Raw genomic sequence first — 22231 nt, forward strand, 5'->3', positions numbered from 1 at the left:
ACATTTATAATTTCATATATAATGTTACATATGTTTCACAAACATATGTAACCACTTCCCCTCTGCCCAGTGGGTGCTCGACCCCCTGGCCCTGCTTCTTCCCACCCCTGCACCGCCCTTGCCCCACCCCCATTCCACCCCCTTCCACCAAGTACCCACCCCTGCCCTGCCTCTTCTCGGCCTCCTCCCCAGAGCGTGCCACATCCCCATTCTTCCCCCTCCCGGAAAGTCCTTAGCACCGCCAAACACCTGTTAGGCGACGGGCAGGCTGGAAGTGCTGGGAGGGAGGGGAAGGAGCAGGGACGCAGTGCACTTGGGTGGGGGGAGGAGAAGGAGGTGAGGATTGGGGAGGTTGGCTGCTGGTGGATGCGGAGCACCCACTAATTTTTCCCCATGGGTCCTCCAGCCCGGAGCACCCAAGGAGTCAGCACCTATGTTCACAATTATATTATTGACCAGGGTGGTGTTAGCTTTCAAGGCATGTTTTGTACAAATGTTATTGCAGTAATGCTTAGGATGTGAATACATGTGTGCCTTGGGTCACATTCACCCATGCTCATGAGAGCTCATTCCACCAGAGCTCAGGCGGTTTCTTCAGCTTCTATATGAAACATCCCTATTTCAAAATTTGCATGTCAGTGACGTGCGGATCAGTCCACACTTTTACCATGACTCGTCCTTAGTTGAAACTTCAAGATCAGACTCCCACTTTGGTAGAGCTGTCTTGCATTCATTATTTAATTAGGACTCCAAGAACCCATAGTAAGGTCACTGCTTGATAGTCATCAGAAGTGGAATCTGTGTGGACAGTCACTTGAAGAAGAAGGAACAGTTATTTACCTTGTAACACACCTTCAAGGTGTGTTATTCACATGGCTTACACAATCCACTTCCTTTCTGTATCTACTGTTTCCTGCTCTTCTGGGATTGTGTATTGGCAAAGGAACTGAGGGATCATTAGGCCTACTCTGTCCTTTATGGGTACATTTACACTGCAATAAAAGACCCCTGAATTAGGCTCATGGGGCTCGGGCTGCGGGGCTATAAAATTGCAGGGTAGAAGTTTGGGCCTGGGCTAGAGCCTTTGCTCTGAGACTCTGTAAGAGGGGAGGCCTGGGCTCTAGTCTGATCCTGAATGTCTGCACTGCCACTTCTAGTCCCGCAGCTGGAACCCCATAAGCCTGAGTCAGTTGATCCAGGCTCTGAGACTCAATTCTGTGAGTTTATCATTGCATTGTAGACGTATTGTATGTCCTCAGGTGTGAGGCATGAGAATGTCCAGGGCACAGACAATGGATACTGTTGGCCAGAAAGAATCAAATTTCACACATACAGGGTGCATGTGCCCCGGAAGTGAAATCTAGGTGGACAACACCTCTTTAAGAACTATGACAGGTTTCAGAGTAGCAGCCGTGTTAGTCTGTATTCACAAAAAGAAAAGGACGACTTGTGGCAATTGGTTAGTCTGTAAGGTGCCACAAGTCCTCCTTTTCTTTTTAAGAACTATGGTTACCGTAAGATATCATTCTTTATACACGGATGAATATGTTACAAGATGCTACACATCTGAACTAAAGGTTTGGAATAAAAATGTGTGATGTCAAATATAGCATCATTTGAGAGATTACGTGATTGTGTAAGCACAGTGTGTCATAACACATACACTTATGTGGGTAGAGGCAAGGTTGTGCATTCAGCCTTAACTTGGGCATTCCATTTTGAGTGCTTAATTTTATGCATAAATAATGTTGCATTGACAAAGCTTTTTGTATTTAATATCAGAAAGAATAACCAAGATTATGCTATCACGTGATACTGATTTCTCAGGATTCTGGTGAAAAACCATTGAGTTCTCTTCTCATGGTTAATACTGTTGGGAATCTTCAGTGGGGATTTTGGAATGGATGCTTTGTAATGGTTTTTCTTCTGTTCTGTATAAAATTACAGAATTTCCTCAGATGAGACTGTTTTTCGCTTTTTAAGGAACACTGCCTGAACTTTGTGGTTAAAGAGTCACATTTTAATCAGGTAATAATGATGAAGGAATTTGAGCATCTTTCCTCATCCCTGATAGTGGAGATAGTACGAAGAAAACAGCAACCTCCTCTTCGAACACATTCCGATCAGCCTCTGGATATTGGTAATGTATTTTCCTTCCTGAACTAATAATCACACTGTTTTCTTGAGACTCTAACATGACTTGGGCATTGTCTACACTCAGGAATAGCAGATTACTCGCCATTGATTGCTCAGTCTAGCGTCACCCATATTGCCTCCTAAGTGCATACAAGGACATGCTAATATTTGCACCGGCTAAGCTTCAGGATTGCTGACATTCTATCAGAAACAGAGCTGATCACAGTGATTCCCATTTGTGACCTTTGGGCTCAATTGTTTCTACTGACTATATCTGATAATGAGTCCTGAGAAAGCTCCAGCTAGTCGCAATACAACCTGGCTGCCCATTTAAGGTCAGCTCAAGGTAATGAAAGTCCTCCATTGGATTGGCCCTAGGTACCTAAGAGATCACCTCCCCTTCCACAGCCACAGCCTCCTGCAAAAGGTGTGTTCCATGGGAACAGTGAAACCATCAAGTAATAAATAGTGGGAGGCTCCTGAATGCAGAAGACAGAACTGTCACAGGAGCAAGACCTAGGTTGTGGAACTAATTCCCCCAATAGGTAAGAGTGACCACAGGACCCACTGAATTAGGAAAGAAATGCAAATTCATCTCTTTGCATTATCCTTCCCTCGGTAAGGTTTAAATTCACCCATGCTCATATGTATGTGCACGCTCCAGCTATTTCTCATAAGGGCTGGGAAGGAAGGAAGGAAAGAAGGAAGAAAAGAGAGTTTGCTATAGTTTCTTCTATTTTTAAATACTTACAATGGAAAGCCATTCAGGTCCCTAGATAGACACCTCCTGATCCCTAGTGACATGTTCCACAGCTGGGAGCCCTCTGCTAAAATGTTGTTTGCCCCTGCACTCCATTAGCTGAAGTATCCCTGAAGAGCTGTATAGAGAAATGTGCTCCATGATGTGGACCATACCATTCAGCTTATTTCATAGAATCATACAATATTAGGGTTGGAAGGGACCTCAGGAGGTCATCTAATCCAACCCCCTGCTCAAAGCCGGACCAATCCCCAACTAAATCATCCCAGCCAGGGCTTTGTCAAGCCTGACCTTAAAGACTTCTAAGGAAGGAGATTCCATCACCTCCCTAGGTAATGCATTCCAGTGTTTCACCACCTTTCTAGTGAAAAAGTTTTTCCTAATATCCAACCTAAACCTCCCCCACTGCAACTTGAGACCATTACTCCTTGTTCTGTTATCTGCTACCACTGAGAACAGTCTAGAGCCATCCTCTTTGGAACCCCCTTTCAGGTAGTTGAAAGCAGCTATCAAATCCCCCCTCATTCTTCTCTTCTGCAGACTAAACAATCCCAGTTCCCTCAGCCTCCCCTCAGCCTCTCCTCATAAGTCATGTGTTCCAGTCCCCTAACCATTTTTGTTGCCCTCCGCTGGACGTTTTCCAATTTTTCCACATATTTCTTGTAGTGTGGGGCCCAAAACTGGACACAGTACTCCAGATGAGGCCTCACCAATGTCGAATAGAGGGGAACGATCACATCCCTCGATGTGCTGGCAATGCCCCTACATATACATCCCAAAATGCCATTGGCCTTCTTGGCAACAACGGCACACTGTTGACTCATATCCAGCTTTTCGTCCACTGTCACCCCTAGGTCCTTTTCTGCAGAAGAACTATTCCTTGGAAAATGTTTGTCATCTTGACACCTGTGAGAAGTGGGGTGGTCAGAGAAAGGCCAGGGCTTAGCATTGTGAAAGGGAGGGTGAGCTAAGTCAGTCTGCAATTTATAAAGTTTCCTCTGATGAGACTGTTTTTCATTTTTTAAGGAACACTGCGTGAACTTTGTGGTTAAAGACTCCAGAGGGGAGAGGAGGATGGGTAATTCCTGCTGCAGGTCTGATGAGGCAGGGTGGTAGGTTGAACCCCACTTTGGGGCTAAGAAGATTCATGGGTTTGACCTATGCCCTGCTGCAGGCTTCAGGATAGGAGTGTCAGTGCACACTAATTACTGCTACCAGATTAAAAAGAGTGATGGGGCATAATAAGCCTGCTGTTGAGGCCCTTATACCAATGGCATGTGTGGCAGAGCCTGTATGTAACAGGATAGCCTGTGTCCAGAATCAGGGCATGGGCAGTAAAGTCCAGTGGTTAGAGCTTTAGGTGGTGGAGCCTGAAGCAGGTGAGTTGGTAGCTGGGGTCTGGAGCCTAGGATCAATCTGGAGTCAATAGCCAGGAGCTGTAGCCAAGGGTTAAGCTGGAGTCAATAGCTAGGAACCATAAATGAGGCAAGAAAGCAAGAATGATTAGGGGTCTGTCTCAGCAGCAGTTCAGGGATCTGGATTGGTGCACATACAACTTCCTGGAACTCCCTTCAGGCTTAAATAGTAGGTCTGGGACAATCAGAGATATAGGGTGGGGCTGCCAGTCGTCAGTACCGTGGGTGGCACTCCCCACAGTGACTGGTCTCCTGGGATGCCTTCTGGCAGTGTGGAAGGGCCACCTGCTTGGCCTCCAGCAGATGTGGTTTCAAGTCCCATGAATCCTTACATTGCCCCTCTTCAGGTGTGCCCTGGGGCACTGAACACAAAGGCCATAATGGTTCAGACCAAAGGTCCATCCAGTTCAGTATCCTGTCTACCAACAGTGGCCAATCCCAGGTGTCCCAGAGGGAGTGAACCTAACAGGTAATGATCTAGTGATCTCTCTCCTGCCATCCATGTCCACCCTCTGACAAACAGAGGCTAGGGACACCATTCCTTACCCATCCTGCTAATAGCCACTTATGGATTTAACCTCCATGAATTTATCCAGTTCTCTTTTAAACCCTGTTATAGTCCTAGCCTTCATAACCTCCTCAGACAAGGAATTCCACAGGTTGACTGTGCGCTGAGTGAAGAAGAACTTCCTTTAGTTTTATTAAACCTGCTACCCATTAATTTCATTTGTTGGCCCCTAGTTCTTATATTATGGGAACAAGTAAATACTTTTCCTTATTCACTTTCTCCACCCCATTCATGATTTTATAAACCTCTATCATATCCCCATCCTTAGTCTCCTCTTTTCCAAGCTGAAAAGTTCTAGCCTCTTTAATCTCTCCTCATGTGGGACCCATTTCAAACCCCTAATCATTTTAGTTGCCCTTCTCTGAAGTTTTTCTAATGACAGTATATCTTTTTTGACATGAGACGACCACATCTGTACACAGTATTCAAGGTGTGGGCATACCGTGGATTTATATAAGGGCAATAAGATATTCTCTGTCTTATTCTCAATCCCTTTGTTAATGATTCCTAACATCCCGTTTGCTTTTTTGACTGTCGCTGCACACTGCGTGGACGTCTTCAGAGAACTATCTGCGATGATTCCAAGATCTTTCTCCTGATTAGTTGTAGCTAAATTAGCCCCCATCATATTGTATGTATAGTTGGGATTATTTTTTCCAATGTGCATTACTTTACATTTATCCCCATTAAATTTCATTTGCCATTTTGTTGCCTAATCCATTTAGTTTTGTGAGATCTTTTTGAAGTTCTTCACAATCTGCTTTGGTCTTAACTATCTTGAGCATCTGCAAACTTTGCCATCTCACTGTTTACCCCCTTCTCCAGATCATTTATGAATAAGTTGAATAGGCTTGGTCCTAGGACTGACATCACTAGTTACCCCTCTCCATTCTGAAAATTTACCATTTATTCGTACCCTTTGTTCCCTGTCTTTTAATCAGTTCTCAATCCATGAAAGGATCTTCCCTCTTATCCCATGACAACTTAATTTACGGAAGAGCCTTTGGTGAGGGACCTTGTCAAAGGCTTTCTGGAAATCTAAGTATACTATGTCCACTGGATCCCCCTTGTCCACATGTTGTTTGACCCCTTCAAAGAACACTAATAGATTAATAAAATATGATCTTCTATGTGCCTGACAATTTTATTCTTTACTATTGTTTCAACTAATATGCCCGGTACTAATGTTAGACTTACTGGTCTGTAATTACCAGGATCACCTCTAGAGCCCTTCTTAAATATTGGCGTTACATTAGCTATCTCCCAGTCATTGGGTACAGTAGCTGATTTAAAGGACAGGTTACAGACCATAGTTAATAGTTCTGCAATTTCACATTTGAGTTCTTTCAGTACTCTTGCGTGAATGCCATCTGGTCCCGGTGACTTGTTACTGTTAAGTTTCTCAATTCCAAAACCTCCTCTAGTGACACTTCAATCTGTGAGAATTTCTCAGATTTGTCACCTACAAAAGACGGTGACAAAAGATTGTCATGCCAGGTTTTTGTGGGTGACATTAATGAAAGTCTTTTACAAGTTCAGGGGCATGAATGTTACTGGCAGGCTCCCAGTACTACTCTTTGGGGCCATAGCCTTCCCAGTCTACGAGGTACCACAATAATCTGGAGCCCAATCCTCAGACACCTCGTTGCCCTGAACTGGAACTAGTAAGGTGATGGCTGTGTTCAGTCAGGGAAGAGATTTTCAGTGGGTGCTTTCAAGAGGGAAATATGGAAGACTGGGTACAATTTGAGGTTGTGGAGTTTGAAAGCAACAGTTGATTTTCTGATAAATATATAGGGTCCAAGCAATTGGTGGTCTAGCTTGAGAGATGGCCTGCCCATGTTGCAATGCTTAGCAGATAACCAGATCTTCTGGCCTACATAAAAGATCAGTTCCTCCTGTCTCCGGCAGTCTTCTTAATGTCCTTGACATGCCCCGTTAGTTCTGGAATGTGGTGGATCCTTAAACTAAGTTGGTAGCTGACAGGTTTGGGGAGGCTGCTGGTAGTTAACATAGTTAACAACAAAAAGAGCTTCGCTCGATCTGCTGGCAGTGCTTCTACTATTGCAGCCCAATATGCCGTTAGCCTTCTTGGCAACAAGGGCACACTGTTGACTCATATCCAGCTTCTTGTCCACTGTAATCCCCAGGTCCATTTCTGTAGAACTGCCGCTTAGCCAGTCGGTCCCCAGCCTGTAGCAGTGCATGGGATTCTTCCATCCTAAGTGCAGTACTCTGCACTTGTCCTTGTTGAACCTCATCAGATTTCTTTTGACCCAATACTCCAATTTTTCTAGGTCCCTCTGGACCTATCCCTACCCTCCAGTGTATCTACCTCTCCCCCATCTTAGTGTCATCCGTGAACTTGCTGAGGGTGCAATCCATTGCCTTTAGGCAGTGACTCCACTCTTCAAATGTGGATTTAATCGCAAGCAATTCCTTATAGAGGATTTTGTACTTTTTTTCTGTGTGTTTTAGCTTCCATGAGTGTTATGTGCAGCAGGTGCTGGGGCCCGTGCATCTGAGAGAGTGTGACCTATATGGTCACATTAGATGCATCGGCTTCCACTAAGAACTCTCTAACTGAATCAGGATGCACCTAAATAGGAGCAGTGGTGAAGCTGATTTTGAGCTGTTTGAAGGCTTCGTGAGCCTCAGATAACCAAACAAATTTGACAGTCTTGCAGAGGAGGGATGTCAAGCCAACTGTTCACTGTGAGAACCCTGGAATGAAGTGGTGATAGAAATTGGTGAAATGTAGGAAACACTGCACTTCCCAAGTACTCCTAGTTGTAGACAGCTTTCATCTTATTTGGCTTCATGCAGAGCGCATGTACCCCAAAAGCTCTGCAGAGGATTGGTTGAAGGTTCACTTTTCCAGTTTTGTATATAGACTATGCTGCTGCTACCTCTCCTGGCCGGTCCTGATGTGGTGTTTGTGCTGCCCTGGATTCTCCAAAAAGACAAATATAATCTAAATAGACAACAATTTATTGATCCAGAATGTCCCTAAATACATCATTGATGAAGTGTTGCAAGATCACAGGGACATTACCAAATGTTCAGTCCAAAGAATATTACCAGGTATTCAAAGTATCTGTAACAAGTTCGCAAAGCAGCCTTCCATTTATCCCTGGTCTAGATGTGTATTAGATTGTATGCCCACCAGAGGTCTTGTTTGGTGAATATCCATGAGTATCTTACATCATCCAGCAAGTCAGAGATTAAGGACGGAGGGTACCAGTTCCAAATTATCCATTGGTTCAAAGCCTCATAGTCTCTAAAGAGGTGCAGAGTCCTGTCTTTCTTCTTTGCGAAGAAGGCCAGGGTCCCTGCGGGAAATGTTGAGAAGCAAATAAACCCTTGGGCCAGGTTTTCTTGAATATTTGCAAAAAGAGCTACTGGTTCTGGTTCGGACATCGTGTAAATATGGCCATAGGGAACCTTCACCCCAGGTTGTAGGACAACAAGGAAGTCATAGTCTCAGTGCAGAGGCAACATGTCCACATTCTTTTTTTGAAGATGCCTGCATAATCCTAGTATTTATCAGGAATGTGGGGGGTCGGACCCAGGCGTGGTTTGGTTTGGCCAGTTGCTGTGAGCCCCAGCACACGTGGAGGTGCACTCAGTATTGCCTGGGACTGACCCCTGGACGTGCAACTGTTACTATGGAGGCAGGCCTGCTGACATGCTCAATGCTGAAATGCCGGGGATAGATCACACTGAACTGCAGGATTACATGGGGTTCCTGAATTATTGCTTCCAGGGGCACTGTCTTAGAATCATAGAATCTCAGGGTTGGAAGGGACCCCTGAAGGTCATCTAGTCCAACCCCCTGCTCGAAGCAGGACCAATTCCCAGTTAAATCATCCCAGCCAGGGCTTTGTCAAGCCTGACCTTAAAAACCTGTAAGGAAGGAGATTCTACCACCTCCCTAGGTAACACATTCCAGTGTTTCACCACCCTCTTAGTGAAAAAGTTTTTTCTAATATCCAATCTAAACCTTCCCCACTGCAACTTGAGACCATTACTCCTCGTTCTGTCATCTGCTACCATTGAGAACAGTCTAGAGCCATCCTCTTTGGAACCCCCTTTCAGGTAGTTGAAAGCAGCTATCAAATCCCCCCTCATTCTTCTCTTCTGCAGGCTAAACAATCCCAGCTCCCTCAGCCTCTCCTCATAAGTCATGTGTTCTAGACCCCTAATCATTTTTGTTGCCCTTCGCTGGACTCTCTCCAATTTATCCACATCCTTCTTGTAGTGTGGGGCCCAAAACTGGACACAGTACTCCAGATGAGGCCTCACCAATGTCGAATAGAGGGGAACGATCACGTCCCTCGATCTGCTCGCTATGCCCCTACTTATACATCCCAAAATGCCATTGGCCTTCTTGGCAACAAGGGCACACTGCTGACTCATATCCAGCTTCTCGTCCACTGTCACCCCTAGGTCCTTTTCTGCAGAACTGCTGCCTAGCCATTCGGTCCCTAGTCTGTAGCGGTGCATTGGATTCTTCCATCCTAAGTGCAGGACCCTGCACTTATCCTTATTGAACCTCATCAGATTTCTTTTGGCCCAATCCTCCAATTTGTCTTCTGGGTTACCGGCCCCAATGACAAGAGTGTCCCATTGCTGGTTTCCAAAATGTCTGGTATGGACTCCTGCCAGACGGTGATTTGCAGAGCTTGGGCTGTCTTGGAATTTGTGAAATTGGCAGTAGCCCTGGAAACAGTGAGTGCCCACAGCAATGGCAGCTGTCAAGTTTTGCCACGGAGGCACAGCTAACTTGGAACCTGAAGATGCAGGAAATGTCTGGGTGGGCCTGTCAAGACTTGAGGGCAGGGGTCAGTCCTGAGTGTATTTTTGTGGTTGTGCCCAAGCCAAGACCCACTATGAAGTCCAAGCTTGGTCATTTCCTGATCCCTTCCTGGCTGGGGTCCATGATGCATGAAGCAAGTATGTGTTCTGACTCACCGCAGTAGTAGTGCAAGCTTGTTTGTGCCAAGGTTGCTCCTTCTCCTTGGTGGTCAAGCGTTGGCAGTCCACGTTGACCTGCATGTGTTCAGGGGATGAGCTCGAGGGTGCTAGTGCAAGATGTGGGCAAGAACTGGGTAGAACCCCTCTTTTCCTCTCTCTGCTTCTGTAGCCCATTGTCAATGTGGATGGCTAGATCAGTGAAGGTGTCCAGGCCCGTGGTGGCTTCCACACATTCTGAACCTCTTCACTGAGTCCTCACTGAGTCTGGTAGATCTGGGCTACTTCATTCCACTTGATGTCATCCACAAGCCATCAGAAATGTGCAGCCTACAAGGCAGCTGGCCCTTGTCCCTGTGTGAAGTTCTGCAGGGCAGCTTCAGCGATCACATGCACCAAGGGTAATAAAAAATCATAGACAAGGCTCAGTGCTGGACTGTTCTGCTGGAGCAGGGGGGAGGCCCAAACCAGTGCCTCACCTGTCAGAAACTAATTACCAATCCCACCTTGGCCTGACCGAGGGGGTAGGTCTGGGGGTGGAGCAGAAACAATGAAGACACTGGTTAAGGAATTTTCAGGGGTCTCCATCAAACCACAGGTCCTGGCTTGTATAGCGGCGCTATCACTCACACCATGTGTGATGTATCTCCTTATGCATGGGTTGCTTGTGGAGGGTTTTCTGCAAAAAGTTGCAGCACCTGGGCCTACAGAGCTGAAATCTCTGCTTGTACGTGGGCGACCTGTGCCTGCAGATCCGGTGCCCCTATGGGACAATGGAATGCCTAGTCCCTCCAACTCCTGCTGGAGTGTTGGCCACAGAATGTCGGAGGTGTCTGTGCAAGCTGTCAGGAACCAGGGCATGGGCATTCAGTTCCAGTAGTTAGAGCCATAGGCAGTTGGTCCTGAGTGGTCAAGCCAAGGATCATGTCAAGTTCCATAACTGGGAACCAGAGCCTAGGGTCAAGCTAGGGTCAATAGCCTACTGAGCTGAAGCTGAAGGTTAAACTGGCATCAATAGTCAAGAACCAGAACCAAGGGGTAAGCCAGAGTCAGCAGCTAGGAACCAGAGCTGAGGGTCAGGCCTTAGTCAATAGCCACGGGTTAAGCCAGAATCAATAGCCAGGAACTGGAGGGCAAGGCAAGGAGGCAGAAACTGGGAATGAGGCAAGGGAGCAGGAACCAGGAGCCAAGCAAGGGACCAGGAACAAGGCAGGGTCTGTCTCAACAGCATGTCGGGGATCTACTTTGTTTCTCAGATAACTTTCTGGTACTCCTGCCTTGTTTAAACACTTGGTCTGAGTCAATCAGATGTTGAAGGAGGGGCTGCCAATAATTTCTATTGTGGGCAGCACTTCCTACAGTGACTGTCTCCCAGGAAGTATGATGTGCTCAACAAGGCTGTCTGGCGGCAGTGTGGAAGCCCTGCCCACTTGGAGCCCCACAGACTGTGGTTTGAGACCAATGAATTCTCACAGTCTGCCTTTTTAAGGGCTAGGAGACCTGTTCAGTTAGCCCTACCTGTGCTATAATTAACTGCATCCCAGCCTGAAGGGGAAGGACTGAAGGGGTCGTGTATTAGTGTGGCAAATACTAGGCCTTACAATAAAAAGGGCATAAGAGAACACAATCAGAAGGAAGCTGGGATAAAAACCCAGTTTTGGCTCCTTTGGGAAGCCCCGTGTAGCGAGGCCGAGTGGCCTCCCTCCGAGTGGGAGAGTGAGGGACCATTACACTCCCCTTGGAGGGCAGAGCCTAGATCGTCCCGCCCCCCTCACCGGAAGTACCAGAGCGTGGCTGGAAGGCAGGCTCAGCAGCACAGTTGGGGCAGAGCCTGCAGAGGAGGATACTCTGCCTGTTCTGCCACGTCCCAGAGGGGAACCTACGCCTGGCTGGTCCCGATCCCCAGATGCTGGCAAGGACTGGCCCGGAGTGCCTGCTGTGTACCCCAAGGAGCCAGAAGAGGCCTGGAGGCCACAGGTACCGAACCCTGGGGAAGCAGGAAGTGGTCCAGGGGCAGCCACAGAGCAGCTGGCTGCAGAGTCAGGTGTGGCTCAGTCAGCGTGTTGTGGCTGGATCCCCACCGACGCAGGGGCAGCCAGTGCTGCCCCTGCCAGGGCCCGGAGCTGGGAAGCAGTGAAGTAGGGTGGGCCCGCATCCCCCTGTCACCCCACCCTGGGGTGGCTGACTCCCTACATTGTTCAGGGAAGCTCTAGCCCTGAAGAAGGAGCCTCCCTTACCAGCTCCCTTATAAACTGTTTGCTGGCTACCTGAGCTCCACCCAGGCTAAAGCCAGCCCTGATAGTCTGTTTGTTGTTGGCTGCCTGAGCCTCCTCAAGCCCAGGCCCCCAGCTCAGTTATAGACTGTTTCGGGGCCGACAGTTTGAGCCATCCAAACCCAGGCTAAAGCCTGACTATGACTATTGATTGCCCAGCCCTATTGTGGGCTCTTGGCTGTCCTGCGGACTCGAATCCTGGCCAAACAGGACTGGAATGAGTGGCCTCCCTCCGAGCGGGAGAGCAAGGGACCATTACACCCTGAGATACAGCTTGCCGGTCCCAGGTCCCATGTGAAGCTGCTGGAGTCTTTGGGGAGGAAAGGCAGTGGGAGACCTGTCAGGCCCAAGAGGGGCAGAAATTCAGTTGGTTGGATATTTTATTTTAATTGGACTTTTGTTACCCTGGAAGGGGACTGAACTTTAACTGCAACCTGGTTGGAGGACTGAGTGACCCAGAAGATCAGTTCAGAAACCGATTGGCCAACAAAAGGGGGAATACTCAAGATGAAGTCACTGCAGTGCTGAATCCTGGCGTGATGGGATGCTCTGGCAGTGAGTGCACCACATAACAATTGATACCAGTGGTGGGATTCCGAAGATCCCCTTCCCCTCCCATTAAGGAGGGTTGATTGAGCAGCAAGGCGGAGCTTCTGTATCACTAGGCTGTGTCGTGAGGGGGCCCTGTCTCACATCCAAAATGGAAGGTGGTGTACACCTGAAGTCTCGCAGGCCCACTACAATAGCAGGAGCAGCAGAAACAAATTCAGAATCTTCTGTTCCATTCCCTGGAAACCCAGCAAAAAGAGCAGGATGTATATTTCCCTGTACAACAACACTGGCCAGAGGTCAGTGACAGCTGCACAAATGGTTCTTACAACAGCTAGAGAAATGGGGTACCAGGAGTCAATCTAGCACAGGGATGGGTTCCATGGGCAGACTGTTCCATGTATTGGAAAAATTGGGGCTGCAGGATGACTAGAAGCCTTCCCTCGCACATTTGAATGGGTGGCTAGTGCAGCTGATTGGGAAGAGTCATCCTGGGAGGCCAGGATGGCCCCATTTTTGACTGGGGAAGCAGTTGCATATAAGGTCCTGATTGATGAACAGGCTGGCTTGTATGTGGAGGTCAAGGAAGCTATCCTAGTCAGGATGGGTTTTACCCCACAAGCATATAGACATCAGTTTTTGGATGGAGCCATTACTCTAGGGAGCCCGTCTGTGAGTTGTAGCCCAGTGGTTTTGGAACCTTAAAGTACCCCAGTGTCCTGCTGGGGGAAAGTCATGACATAGTTGCAGGACTGCAACTTTTTTGGGTCCTGGGGGAACATAGATATGGTCCCTTATATATGTGATCCCTTCCCAGGAGTCACGTGGTTTGCTTATTGATGATAGCTTGTTTGTCAGGTGGAATTCCTCAGGCAGAGGTAGAGCATATCAGTGTGAGTACATCCTGGTGAAGAGCTGCACTGAGAAAGTTATGGGATTTGAAAATGAGGGGATATTCCTGGCTGGGGCCTCACAGGTTAGTACCATATCTTCAGAACAGTGCATCTACCTTGCCATTTTTGGACCTGGGATGATATGTGATGATGAAATCAAATTGGGAGAAAAATAGGGCCCATCGAAGCTGCTGTTGGTTTAAAGCTTTTGCCCTATGTAGGTGCTGCAGATGTTTATGATCAGTGAATACCTGGACTGGGTGGTGAGCTCCTTCCAGACAGTGGTATTTTTGCTCCTGGTTGCACTCTATTGGGTAGTCAGAGTCTTGGTGTAGAGGCAGGGTTTCTGCACTCCTCTTTTCAAAAACTTCATCCTATTCTTGGTATTTCAACGGGCATTCCAATGTAGTTTCAACAGAGGGTTATGCCTGGATAGCCACCCCCACCTGAGCCTCTTGAGTTTAGGTGCCGCAACAGGATCTATTAGTCCCCAACAGTGCTGCTGACAAAATCCAGTGGAAGATAGACTTCCTGTGCTTGCCACTACGTTAGTGGATTGTGGAGAGCCAGTCAGGAGATACCGAGGATCAGGAGAAAGTGTGGAGAAAGGGTCATGCTAAATTGTAACATTTCTTGGTGCCCCTGTATCATGGCCTCCAGGGGAGTTTTTTCCTCTATTACTGGACCTGAAGACTAAGGGGAACCATCAGTAGTCTCTATGAGGTTGGGAGTGATCTTGCTTTGCAGGGGAATCTGAAAACCTGAGCCACACCTGTGTTTGCAAAGCAGTCGGTGCACCTGACTTAATCATAGAATCATAGAATAACAGAGTTGGAAGGGACCTCTGGAGGCCATCTAGTCCAACCCCCTGCCCAGAGCAGGACCAATCTCAACTAAATCATCACAGCCAGGGCTTTCTCAAGCCTGACCTTAAAAACTTCTACGGAAGGGGATTCCACCACCTCCCTATGTAACTCATTCCAGGGTTTCACCACCCTCCTAGTGAAAAAGTTTTTCCTAATATCCAATCTAAACCTCCCCCACTGCAACTTGAGACCATTACTCCTTGTCCTGTTATCTGCTATCACTGAGAATAGTCTAGATCCATCCTCTTTAGATCCACCTTTCAGGTAGTTAAAAGCAGCTATCAAATCTTCCCTCATTCTTCTCTTCCATAGACTAAACAATCCCAGTTCCCTCAGCCTCTCCTCATAAGTCATGTGTTCCAGTCCCCTAATCATTTTTATTGCCCTTCACTGGACTCTCTCCACATCCTTCTTGTAGTGTGGGGCTCAAAACTGGACACAGTACTCCAGATGAGGCCTCACCAATGTCGAATAGAGGGGAACGATCACGTCCCTCGATCTGCTGGCAATGCCCTGTTTTATACACCCCAAAATGCCATTGGCCTTCTTGGCAACAAGGGCACACTGTTGACTCATATCCAGCTTCTCGTCCACTGTCACCCCTAGGTCCTTCTCTGCAGAACTGTTGCCTAGCCATTCAGTCCCTAGTCTGTAGCGGTGCATTGGATTCTTCCGTCCTAAGTGCAGGACTCTGCACTTGTCCTTATTGAACCTCATCAGATTTCTTTTGGCCCAATCCTCCAATTTGTCTAGGTCTCTCTGTATCCTATCCCTACCCTCCAGCATATCTACCACTCCTCCCAGTTTAGTGTCATCCACAAACTTGCTGAGGGTGCAATCCACACCATCCTCCAGATCATTAATGAAGATATTGAACAAAACCGGCCCCAGGACCGACCCTTGGGGCACTCTGCTAGATACCGGCTGCCAACTAGACATGGAGCCATTGATCACTACGCGTTGAGCCCGACAATCTAGCCAACTTTCTACCCACCTTGTGGTGCATCCATCCAGCCCATACTTCTTTAACTTGCTGACAAGAATACCGTGGGAGACCGTGTCAAAAGCTTTGCTAAAGTCAAGGAATAACACGTCCACTGCTTTCCCTTCATCCACAGAACCAGTTATCTCATCATAGAAGGCAATTAGATTAGTCAGGCATGACTTTCCCTTGGTGAATCCATGCTGACTGTTCCTGATCACTTTCCTCTCGTCTAAGTGCTTTAGAATTGATTCCTTGAGGACATGCTCCATAATTTTTCCGGGGACTGAGGTGAGGCTGACCTGATGAGGACTAGTGAGACAGGAGTTTGCAGGGTCATCCTGGGGATGAGCTACTGGACCAGCACCTGCAAGTGGGGAGCCCTGGGACAGAGTTCAGGGTGTGTTCCAGTCAAGACCAAAGTGTGGGGGAGCTCTTTTTCCTGATACCTTGGAGGCGTACATGACAGGCAGAGATGGAGTGACCTGACTCACCAGAATAGAAGCAGAGATGGTGTTGGCAGTGTCATTTCTTGTCTACGGGGGTGAGCCGTCAAAAGCCCATGTCCACCTGCATCAGCTTGGTAGGAAGCATTGATAAAGAAGTAAGAGAAAATGATAAAATAGTTGCAAGACCCCCATTTTTCCCTCCGTTTGTTCCTGTAACCAATTGTCTGTATGGATGGTAAGATCCATGAGGGCATGCAAACTTGCGGAAGTTTCCACTCAGGACAATTCATCTTTAATTTCGTCTCACATTTCCCACCATAACTGGTATAGCTGCGCCACCTCGTTCCGATCTGTATCAGCCATGAGGTGACAGAATTGTACTGCATATGAGCCTGTAGTGCTCTGCCGTTGTTGGAGATTTCTTAGGGCGGCCTCCACTTTTGGAGTTTGGTGCAGATCTCCAAACAGCACTGAACTGACTTTCAGGAATATGTCCCAAGTTGACAATACCAAAATGTCACACTCCAAGAGGGGAGAGGCTTCCCCGGACAGCAGGCTGATAACCAGGCTTACCTTTATACAATCAGTAGTGTAGGACTCAGGATGCATCATGAACAGGAGGCAGCACTGGTTTATAAAACTATGGAATCCCTGGTGATTACCATCAAACCATTCCTGCAGACATATCAGGGAACAGGGCACTGTGAGCCATGTCTGGAGTGCAGTGTTTTCAGCATGCAATTGTGTGACTTGCTCTTGCAATACCTAGTTCTTCTCTGAATGCTTGCTCATGTTAATTCCATTTTTGGTGCGTGTGCACCCATGTGCACAGTTATCGGAGTTTACTGCCTTAGCGGTATCCATAGGGCTGACTGTGGCACCCCCTGGAGTGGCTCTCCCATGCGGCAACGTATCAGGCACCACCGGCCCTACACCCTCTCAATTCCTTCTTACCGCCCGTGATGGTTGGTTGAAGTGTCTTGTCTTGCTTCACAAGAACGGTAGCAGTTTATCCATTGACTTGCTAGTTGTGGTTGTACATAGTTTCATAGTTAGTTAGCTAATAGTGTTAGTTAGTCAAGAGAGTCCCCTGTTAGGACTTTGCCCCACTACCACGGCTTTAAGCCATGTGCGTCATGTAGCATGCCGATACCAATCAGCGATCTGCACGATAGCTGTCTTAAGTGTCTGGGAGAAGGCCATCGCAAGGACAGGTGCCGCATCTGTAAGAACTTTCGCCCACGGACTCAGAAAGAATGGGATCTCTGCTTGAGGGCATTCTTGATGGAGGTTGCTCTGTCCGGCATCGGAACCCTCCACTGCAGCACCTATGCCCAGTACTTTGGTCTCAGTGTGCAGCGCAGCCCCGGACTCGGCCCAGCACTGCTCCGTCTCGCCGGTGCTGAAGAAATGGAGTCCTCTGTCCCCTGGAGGGAGCATCAGGCAGAGGACTGCTGTCAGGCCATGCGCCTGCTACGTGGAGTCACGGGAGTACCACAGAGGTTGGATGCAGCAGCCCTGCCAAGGACCTGCCCCCGACCCCAGGGAGCACCAAGGGTTCCCAGCCTGTGATGGGGCCTTCAGTGCCCGAAGTGGTCTTGGCAGCCAAGGACAAGGCCGACCAATTCTGCAGGTGCCATGCCAGGTGACCAGTGTGGCTCTGCTTGTGCACCGAAGGGGAAGGTCACCAGTGTATTGCAGCCTAGACTGGCGGAACACCGGAGGTCACCAAATCACAGATGCAAGTCCCCCTCACTGCAACCGCAGGACCTGGCACCGTACCCTAGCTCACCAGCCAGATGGCCAAGATCTCTGTTGAGATTCCCCTCCTACTAGGCCGGGGACTCCGGACTAATGGCGCCGCTCCCCGTACTGCTGGTACCAAGAGTCATAGGTCGTCTATATGCCAAACACCTTCTCCCAGAAGGTCTCCTTGTTGTCAGTCCCCATCACTCGGGGTCTCGACATCGGTCACACTCGCCCTGGTACTGCTCCTCTGGCAGGTGGCACGACTCCCTGTCACACTGTCGTTTGCCTACCAGGGTCAGTAGGTAGACTCAGGCCTCAACAGCTCTGCCGTGGTCACCAGAGGGGCAGTGGTTGGATCAGACCGTGACTTCTCAGCTTGTCACCGAAGCAGGGTGACTCCCCTCCGACACAGGAGACTGAGACGTCACCAGCCGTGGTGCCAACACAGCAGGGACTGTGACACCGACACTCTCTCTCCCTCCCTCCCCCACCCCGCTGGCAGTCCTGGAATCCATGGGGGGTGCTGGTGATGTTGGTCTAGCCTTCCCTGGCCACGTTGGACAAACGGGCCGAGGTGCACCCAGTGCTGCAATCAGAGCATGGCACCGCGGCACAAGCAGAACCGGCACCCCATACTCTGGCGCCGAGGGAGCTCTCCCCCAACAAAGAAAGGGGTGACACCATCCCTCAGGCCAGTCAATCATCATCGTCGTCCCCGGACGAGGTGGTGGTCGGACCCTCCCACACCAGCGGTCCCCTAGACGATTTTAAGGAGAACCAGGCCCTCCTTAAATGAGTGATGGAGAATTTGGGCTTGCAAATCGAAGAGGTTGCTGAAGTGTCATCTTGGCCACCACACCAGCAAAAATTACATTGCCCGTCCACTCAGGGGTGCTCAAAATAGCCAAATCAGTTTGTCAAATCATAGAATCATAGCCTATCAGGGTTGGAAGGGACCTCAGGAAGTCATCTAGTCCAACCCCCTGCTCAAAGCAGGACCAATCCCCAACTAAATCATCCCAGCCAGAGCTTTCTCAAGCCTGACCTTAAAAATATGTAAGGAAGGAGATTCCACCACCTCCCTAGGTAACTCATTCCAGGGTTTCACCACCCTCCTAGTGAAAAAGTTTTTCCTAATATCCAACCTAAACCTCCCCCACTGCAACTTGAGACCATTACTCCTTGTTCTGTCATCAGCTACCACTGAGAACAGTCTAGATCCATCCTCTTCGGAACCCCCTTTCAGGTAGTTGAAAGCAGCTATCAAATCCCCCCTCATTCTTCTCTTCTGCAGACTAAACAATCCCAGTTCCCTCAGCCTCTCCTCATAAGTCATGTGTTCCAGTCCCCTAATCATTTTTGTTGCCCTCCGCTGGACCCTTTCCAATTTTTCCACATCCTTCTTGTAGTGTGGGGCCCAAAACTGGACACAGTACTCCAGATGAAGCCTCACCAATGTCGAATAGAGGGGAACGATCACGTCCCTCAAAGCTGCTGGCAGTGCCCCTACATATACATCCCAAAATGCCGTTGGCCTTCTTGGCAACAAGGGCACACTGTTGACTCATATCCAGCTTCTCGTCCACTGTAACCCTTAGGTCCTTTTCTGCAGAACTGCTGCCGAGCCATTCGCTTCCTAGTCTGTAGCAGTGCATGGGGTTCTTCCGTCCTAAGTGCAGGACTCTGCACTTGTCCTTGTTGAACCTCATCAGATTTCTTTTGGCCCAATCCTCTAATTTGTCTAGGTCTCTCTGTATCCTATCCCTACCCTCCAGCGTATCTACCTCTCCTCCCAGTTTAGTGTCATCTGCATACTTGCTGAGGGTGCAATCCACGCCATCCTCCAGATCATTTATGAAGATATTGAATAAAACCGGCCCGAGGACTGACCCTTGGGGCACTCCACTTGATACCGGCTGCCAGCTAGACATGGAGCCATTGATCACTACCCGTTGAGCCCAACAATCTAGCCAACTTTCTATCCATCTTATAGTCCATTCATCCATTCAAATGCCCTCATCTATTCCGCTAACATCCTAAAAAGCGGAAAAGAAATACTGTGTCCTTGCAAGGATTTTGAGTATCTGTATACTCGTCCCTCCGCGGCATCACCGGTCATGTCTGCGGTGAATGAAAGGGACAGACAGGGCCACTCCAGCGGACCCCTCAAAAAATAAAGAGACCAAGAGACTCAACTTATTTGGGAGAAAAGTTTATTCGATGGCCAGCTTACAGTTTAAGGTCTCTAACCACCAGGCCCTGCTGGGATGTTATAACTTTAACCTGTGGGACTCCCTTAGTAAGTTCACGGGGGCCCTCCCACAGGTTCGTGCCCAAGAGTTCGCTGCGTTGGTGAGCAAAGGCACGGCGGTGGCCTGGGGAATCTTCCATATAGCCTGGGATGCGACAGGCTTGGCTGCCAGGGTGGTCGTGTTGGTGGTAGCCATGCGACGCAGCTCCTAGTTGCAGGCTTCTGGGCTGTCTCAGGAGATGCAGACCACGATACAGGACCTGCCATTTGAGGGTTTGGGGCTCTTTTCTGAGCTGACTGACTCTAGGGCTCCATGGGCTCAAGGACACCTGAGCCACCCTCCATTCCCTGGGTCTGCACACCTCTCAGCAGTCCAAGAAGCCATTCTGCCCTCTGCCTCCTCCTCAGATGCAGTCTAGGTTGTGGGGGGGCTCCCAGGTCTGGCTCCTCCAGGAGAAAGAACAAGGACAAAGCGTGTAAGAGACGCTACCCATCCTCTTCCCATCCGGCTGCTCAACCTGACTCTCCCAGATGTCAGGGAGGCTAGAAGCAGTCATTTTGAGGGTACGCTCGAAGACAGTGCCCCAGCCAATGTACTGGATCCAAACCCTCCCTTTCCTCAACGGCCTCCGCCCTTTCCGGTCGGCCTGGTCCTGTGTCACCTTGGACTGCTGAGTGCTAAATATGGTTTCTTCGGGCTATACCCTGCTGTTTACAGCTGACCACTTCTCCCACTCCCCCGTCGCTCTTCAGGGACCCTTCTCACAAGCAACTCCTTATTCGGGAGATCAAAAACCTTCACCTGGGGGCAGTGGAAAAAGTTCCTCGGAACATGGAAGGCAGAGGATTCTACTCCCGCTGCTTCCTAATTCCGAAGGCAAAAGGAGGCCTCAGACCCACCTGCGTCGCCTCAAGAAGTAGCTCCAGAAGTTGAAGTTCCACAGGGTCTCCCTGGCATCCATCATCCCCGCCCTGAATCCAAGAGACTGGTACGCCGTCCTCAATTTAAAGGACGCGTACTTCCATCTTCCCAGGACACCAGTGCTTCTTCCACTCCATGTTGGGAGGGCGCAATTTCCAGTTCTTGGCGATGCCCTTTGGTGTTTCGTCGGCCCCGAGGGTATTCACAAAATGTATAGCACCAGTGGCTGCTTACCTGAGATGTCGGGGAGTCCAAATATACCTGTACCTCGATGACTGGGTGATAAAGGGCTGGTCTCCGGGTCAGGTGCAGAGGCATCTTGACCTGGTCTGTTTCACCTGTCGCGACCTGGGGTTTATAATAAATGAGACAAAATACAACGCATAGAGTTAATCGAATCGGTCCTCGACTCCACTCGGGCCAGGACTTTCCTCCCTGAGACTTGGTTCCAGGCCATTTCAAACCTTATTGTGGGCCTGCAGGCCCACCCACTCACTAGCACCCACACGTGCCTGAGGCTGCTGTGCCACATGCAGCATGTACTTACATGGTCTGGCATGCACAACTCCACCTCAGACCTGTTCAGGCATGGCTGGCGTCGGTCTGTGTCCCCAGCTGGTACAGCATGAACCGGGTAGTCAGGATTCCGGACAGCGTCCTGGCGTCCCTCATCTGGTGGCAGAATCCCTCGTCACGGTTGGAAGGTGTTCCTTTTGCGGCCCCATCCTCATCGGTGATCCTTGTCTCCGACACCTCAGACCTGGGCTGGGGAGCACACTTTGGCGATCTCAACACTCAAGGCTGTTGGTCCACTCAAGATGGTTCCCTTCATATCAATGTCAGGGAACTCAGGGCGGTCTGACTGGCTTGCCAGGCCTTTCTACCTCATATACAAGACAGGGTTGTACAGGGTCCTGACGAACAAAACGGCTACAGTTTTCTATATCAACAGGCAGAGCAGAACCAGGTCATCGGTCCTTTGCTGGGAAGCCCTCTGGCTCTGCGACTTCTGTCTACAGTACAATATCCATCTCGTAGCCGCTCACCTTCTGGGATCCAAGAACCCGTTGGCAGATCGCCTCAGCAGGACATTCTTGTCTCGCCGCAAATTCATCCGGAGGTGGTCAGCTCCATCTTCCGCAGGTGGGAAACTCCCCAGGTGGACTTGTTCACTTCCAAACAGAACAGAAAGTGCCACGTCTCCTGATTGATTGGAGGCATGGACAGAGGAGCCTTGTCTGATGCCTTTCTGCTCCCATGGTCACGGGATCTGATGTACACCTTCCCTCCGGTACTGTTGCTGCCCAGGGTCATCATGAAGATCAGACAAGACAGGGCGAGGATCATCTTCATGGCATCAGTGTGTCCATGCCAACACTGGTTCAGCACCCTTCTGGACCTCTCAGTAGCAACCCCATTCCAGCTACCGCTCAGTTCGGACCTG

At 49.2% G+C, this 22231-nt stretch overlaps 1 protein-coding gene across 7 annotated transcripts in view; it reads left to right on the forward strand.

Moving 5' to 3' along the window:
* The window catches only part of LZTR1 (leucine zipper like post translational regulator 1), a 298705-nt gene that overhangs the window by 223406 nt on the left and 53068 nt on the right, over positions 1-22231 (forward strand). For all 7 annotated transcript variants that reach the window (XM_073319623.1, XM_073319627.1, XM_073319622.1 and 4 more), the window contains one exon: positions 1984-2140. In XM_073319623.1, coding sequence (XP_073175724.1) covers positions 1984-2140 — 157 coding nt within the window. The remainder of the gene's footprint in view (positions 1-1983; positions 2141-22231) is intronic.

Source organism: Lepidochelys kempii, chromosome 21 (assembly GCF_965140265.1).
Source record: "Lepidochelys kempii isolate rLepKem1 chromosome 21, rLepKem1.hap2, whole genome shotgun sequence".
Classification (NCBI taxonomy): domain Eukaryota; kingdom Metazoa; phylum Chordata; order Testudines; family Cheloniidae; genus Lepidochelys; species Lepidochelys kempii.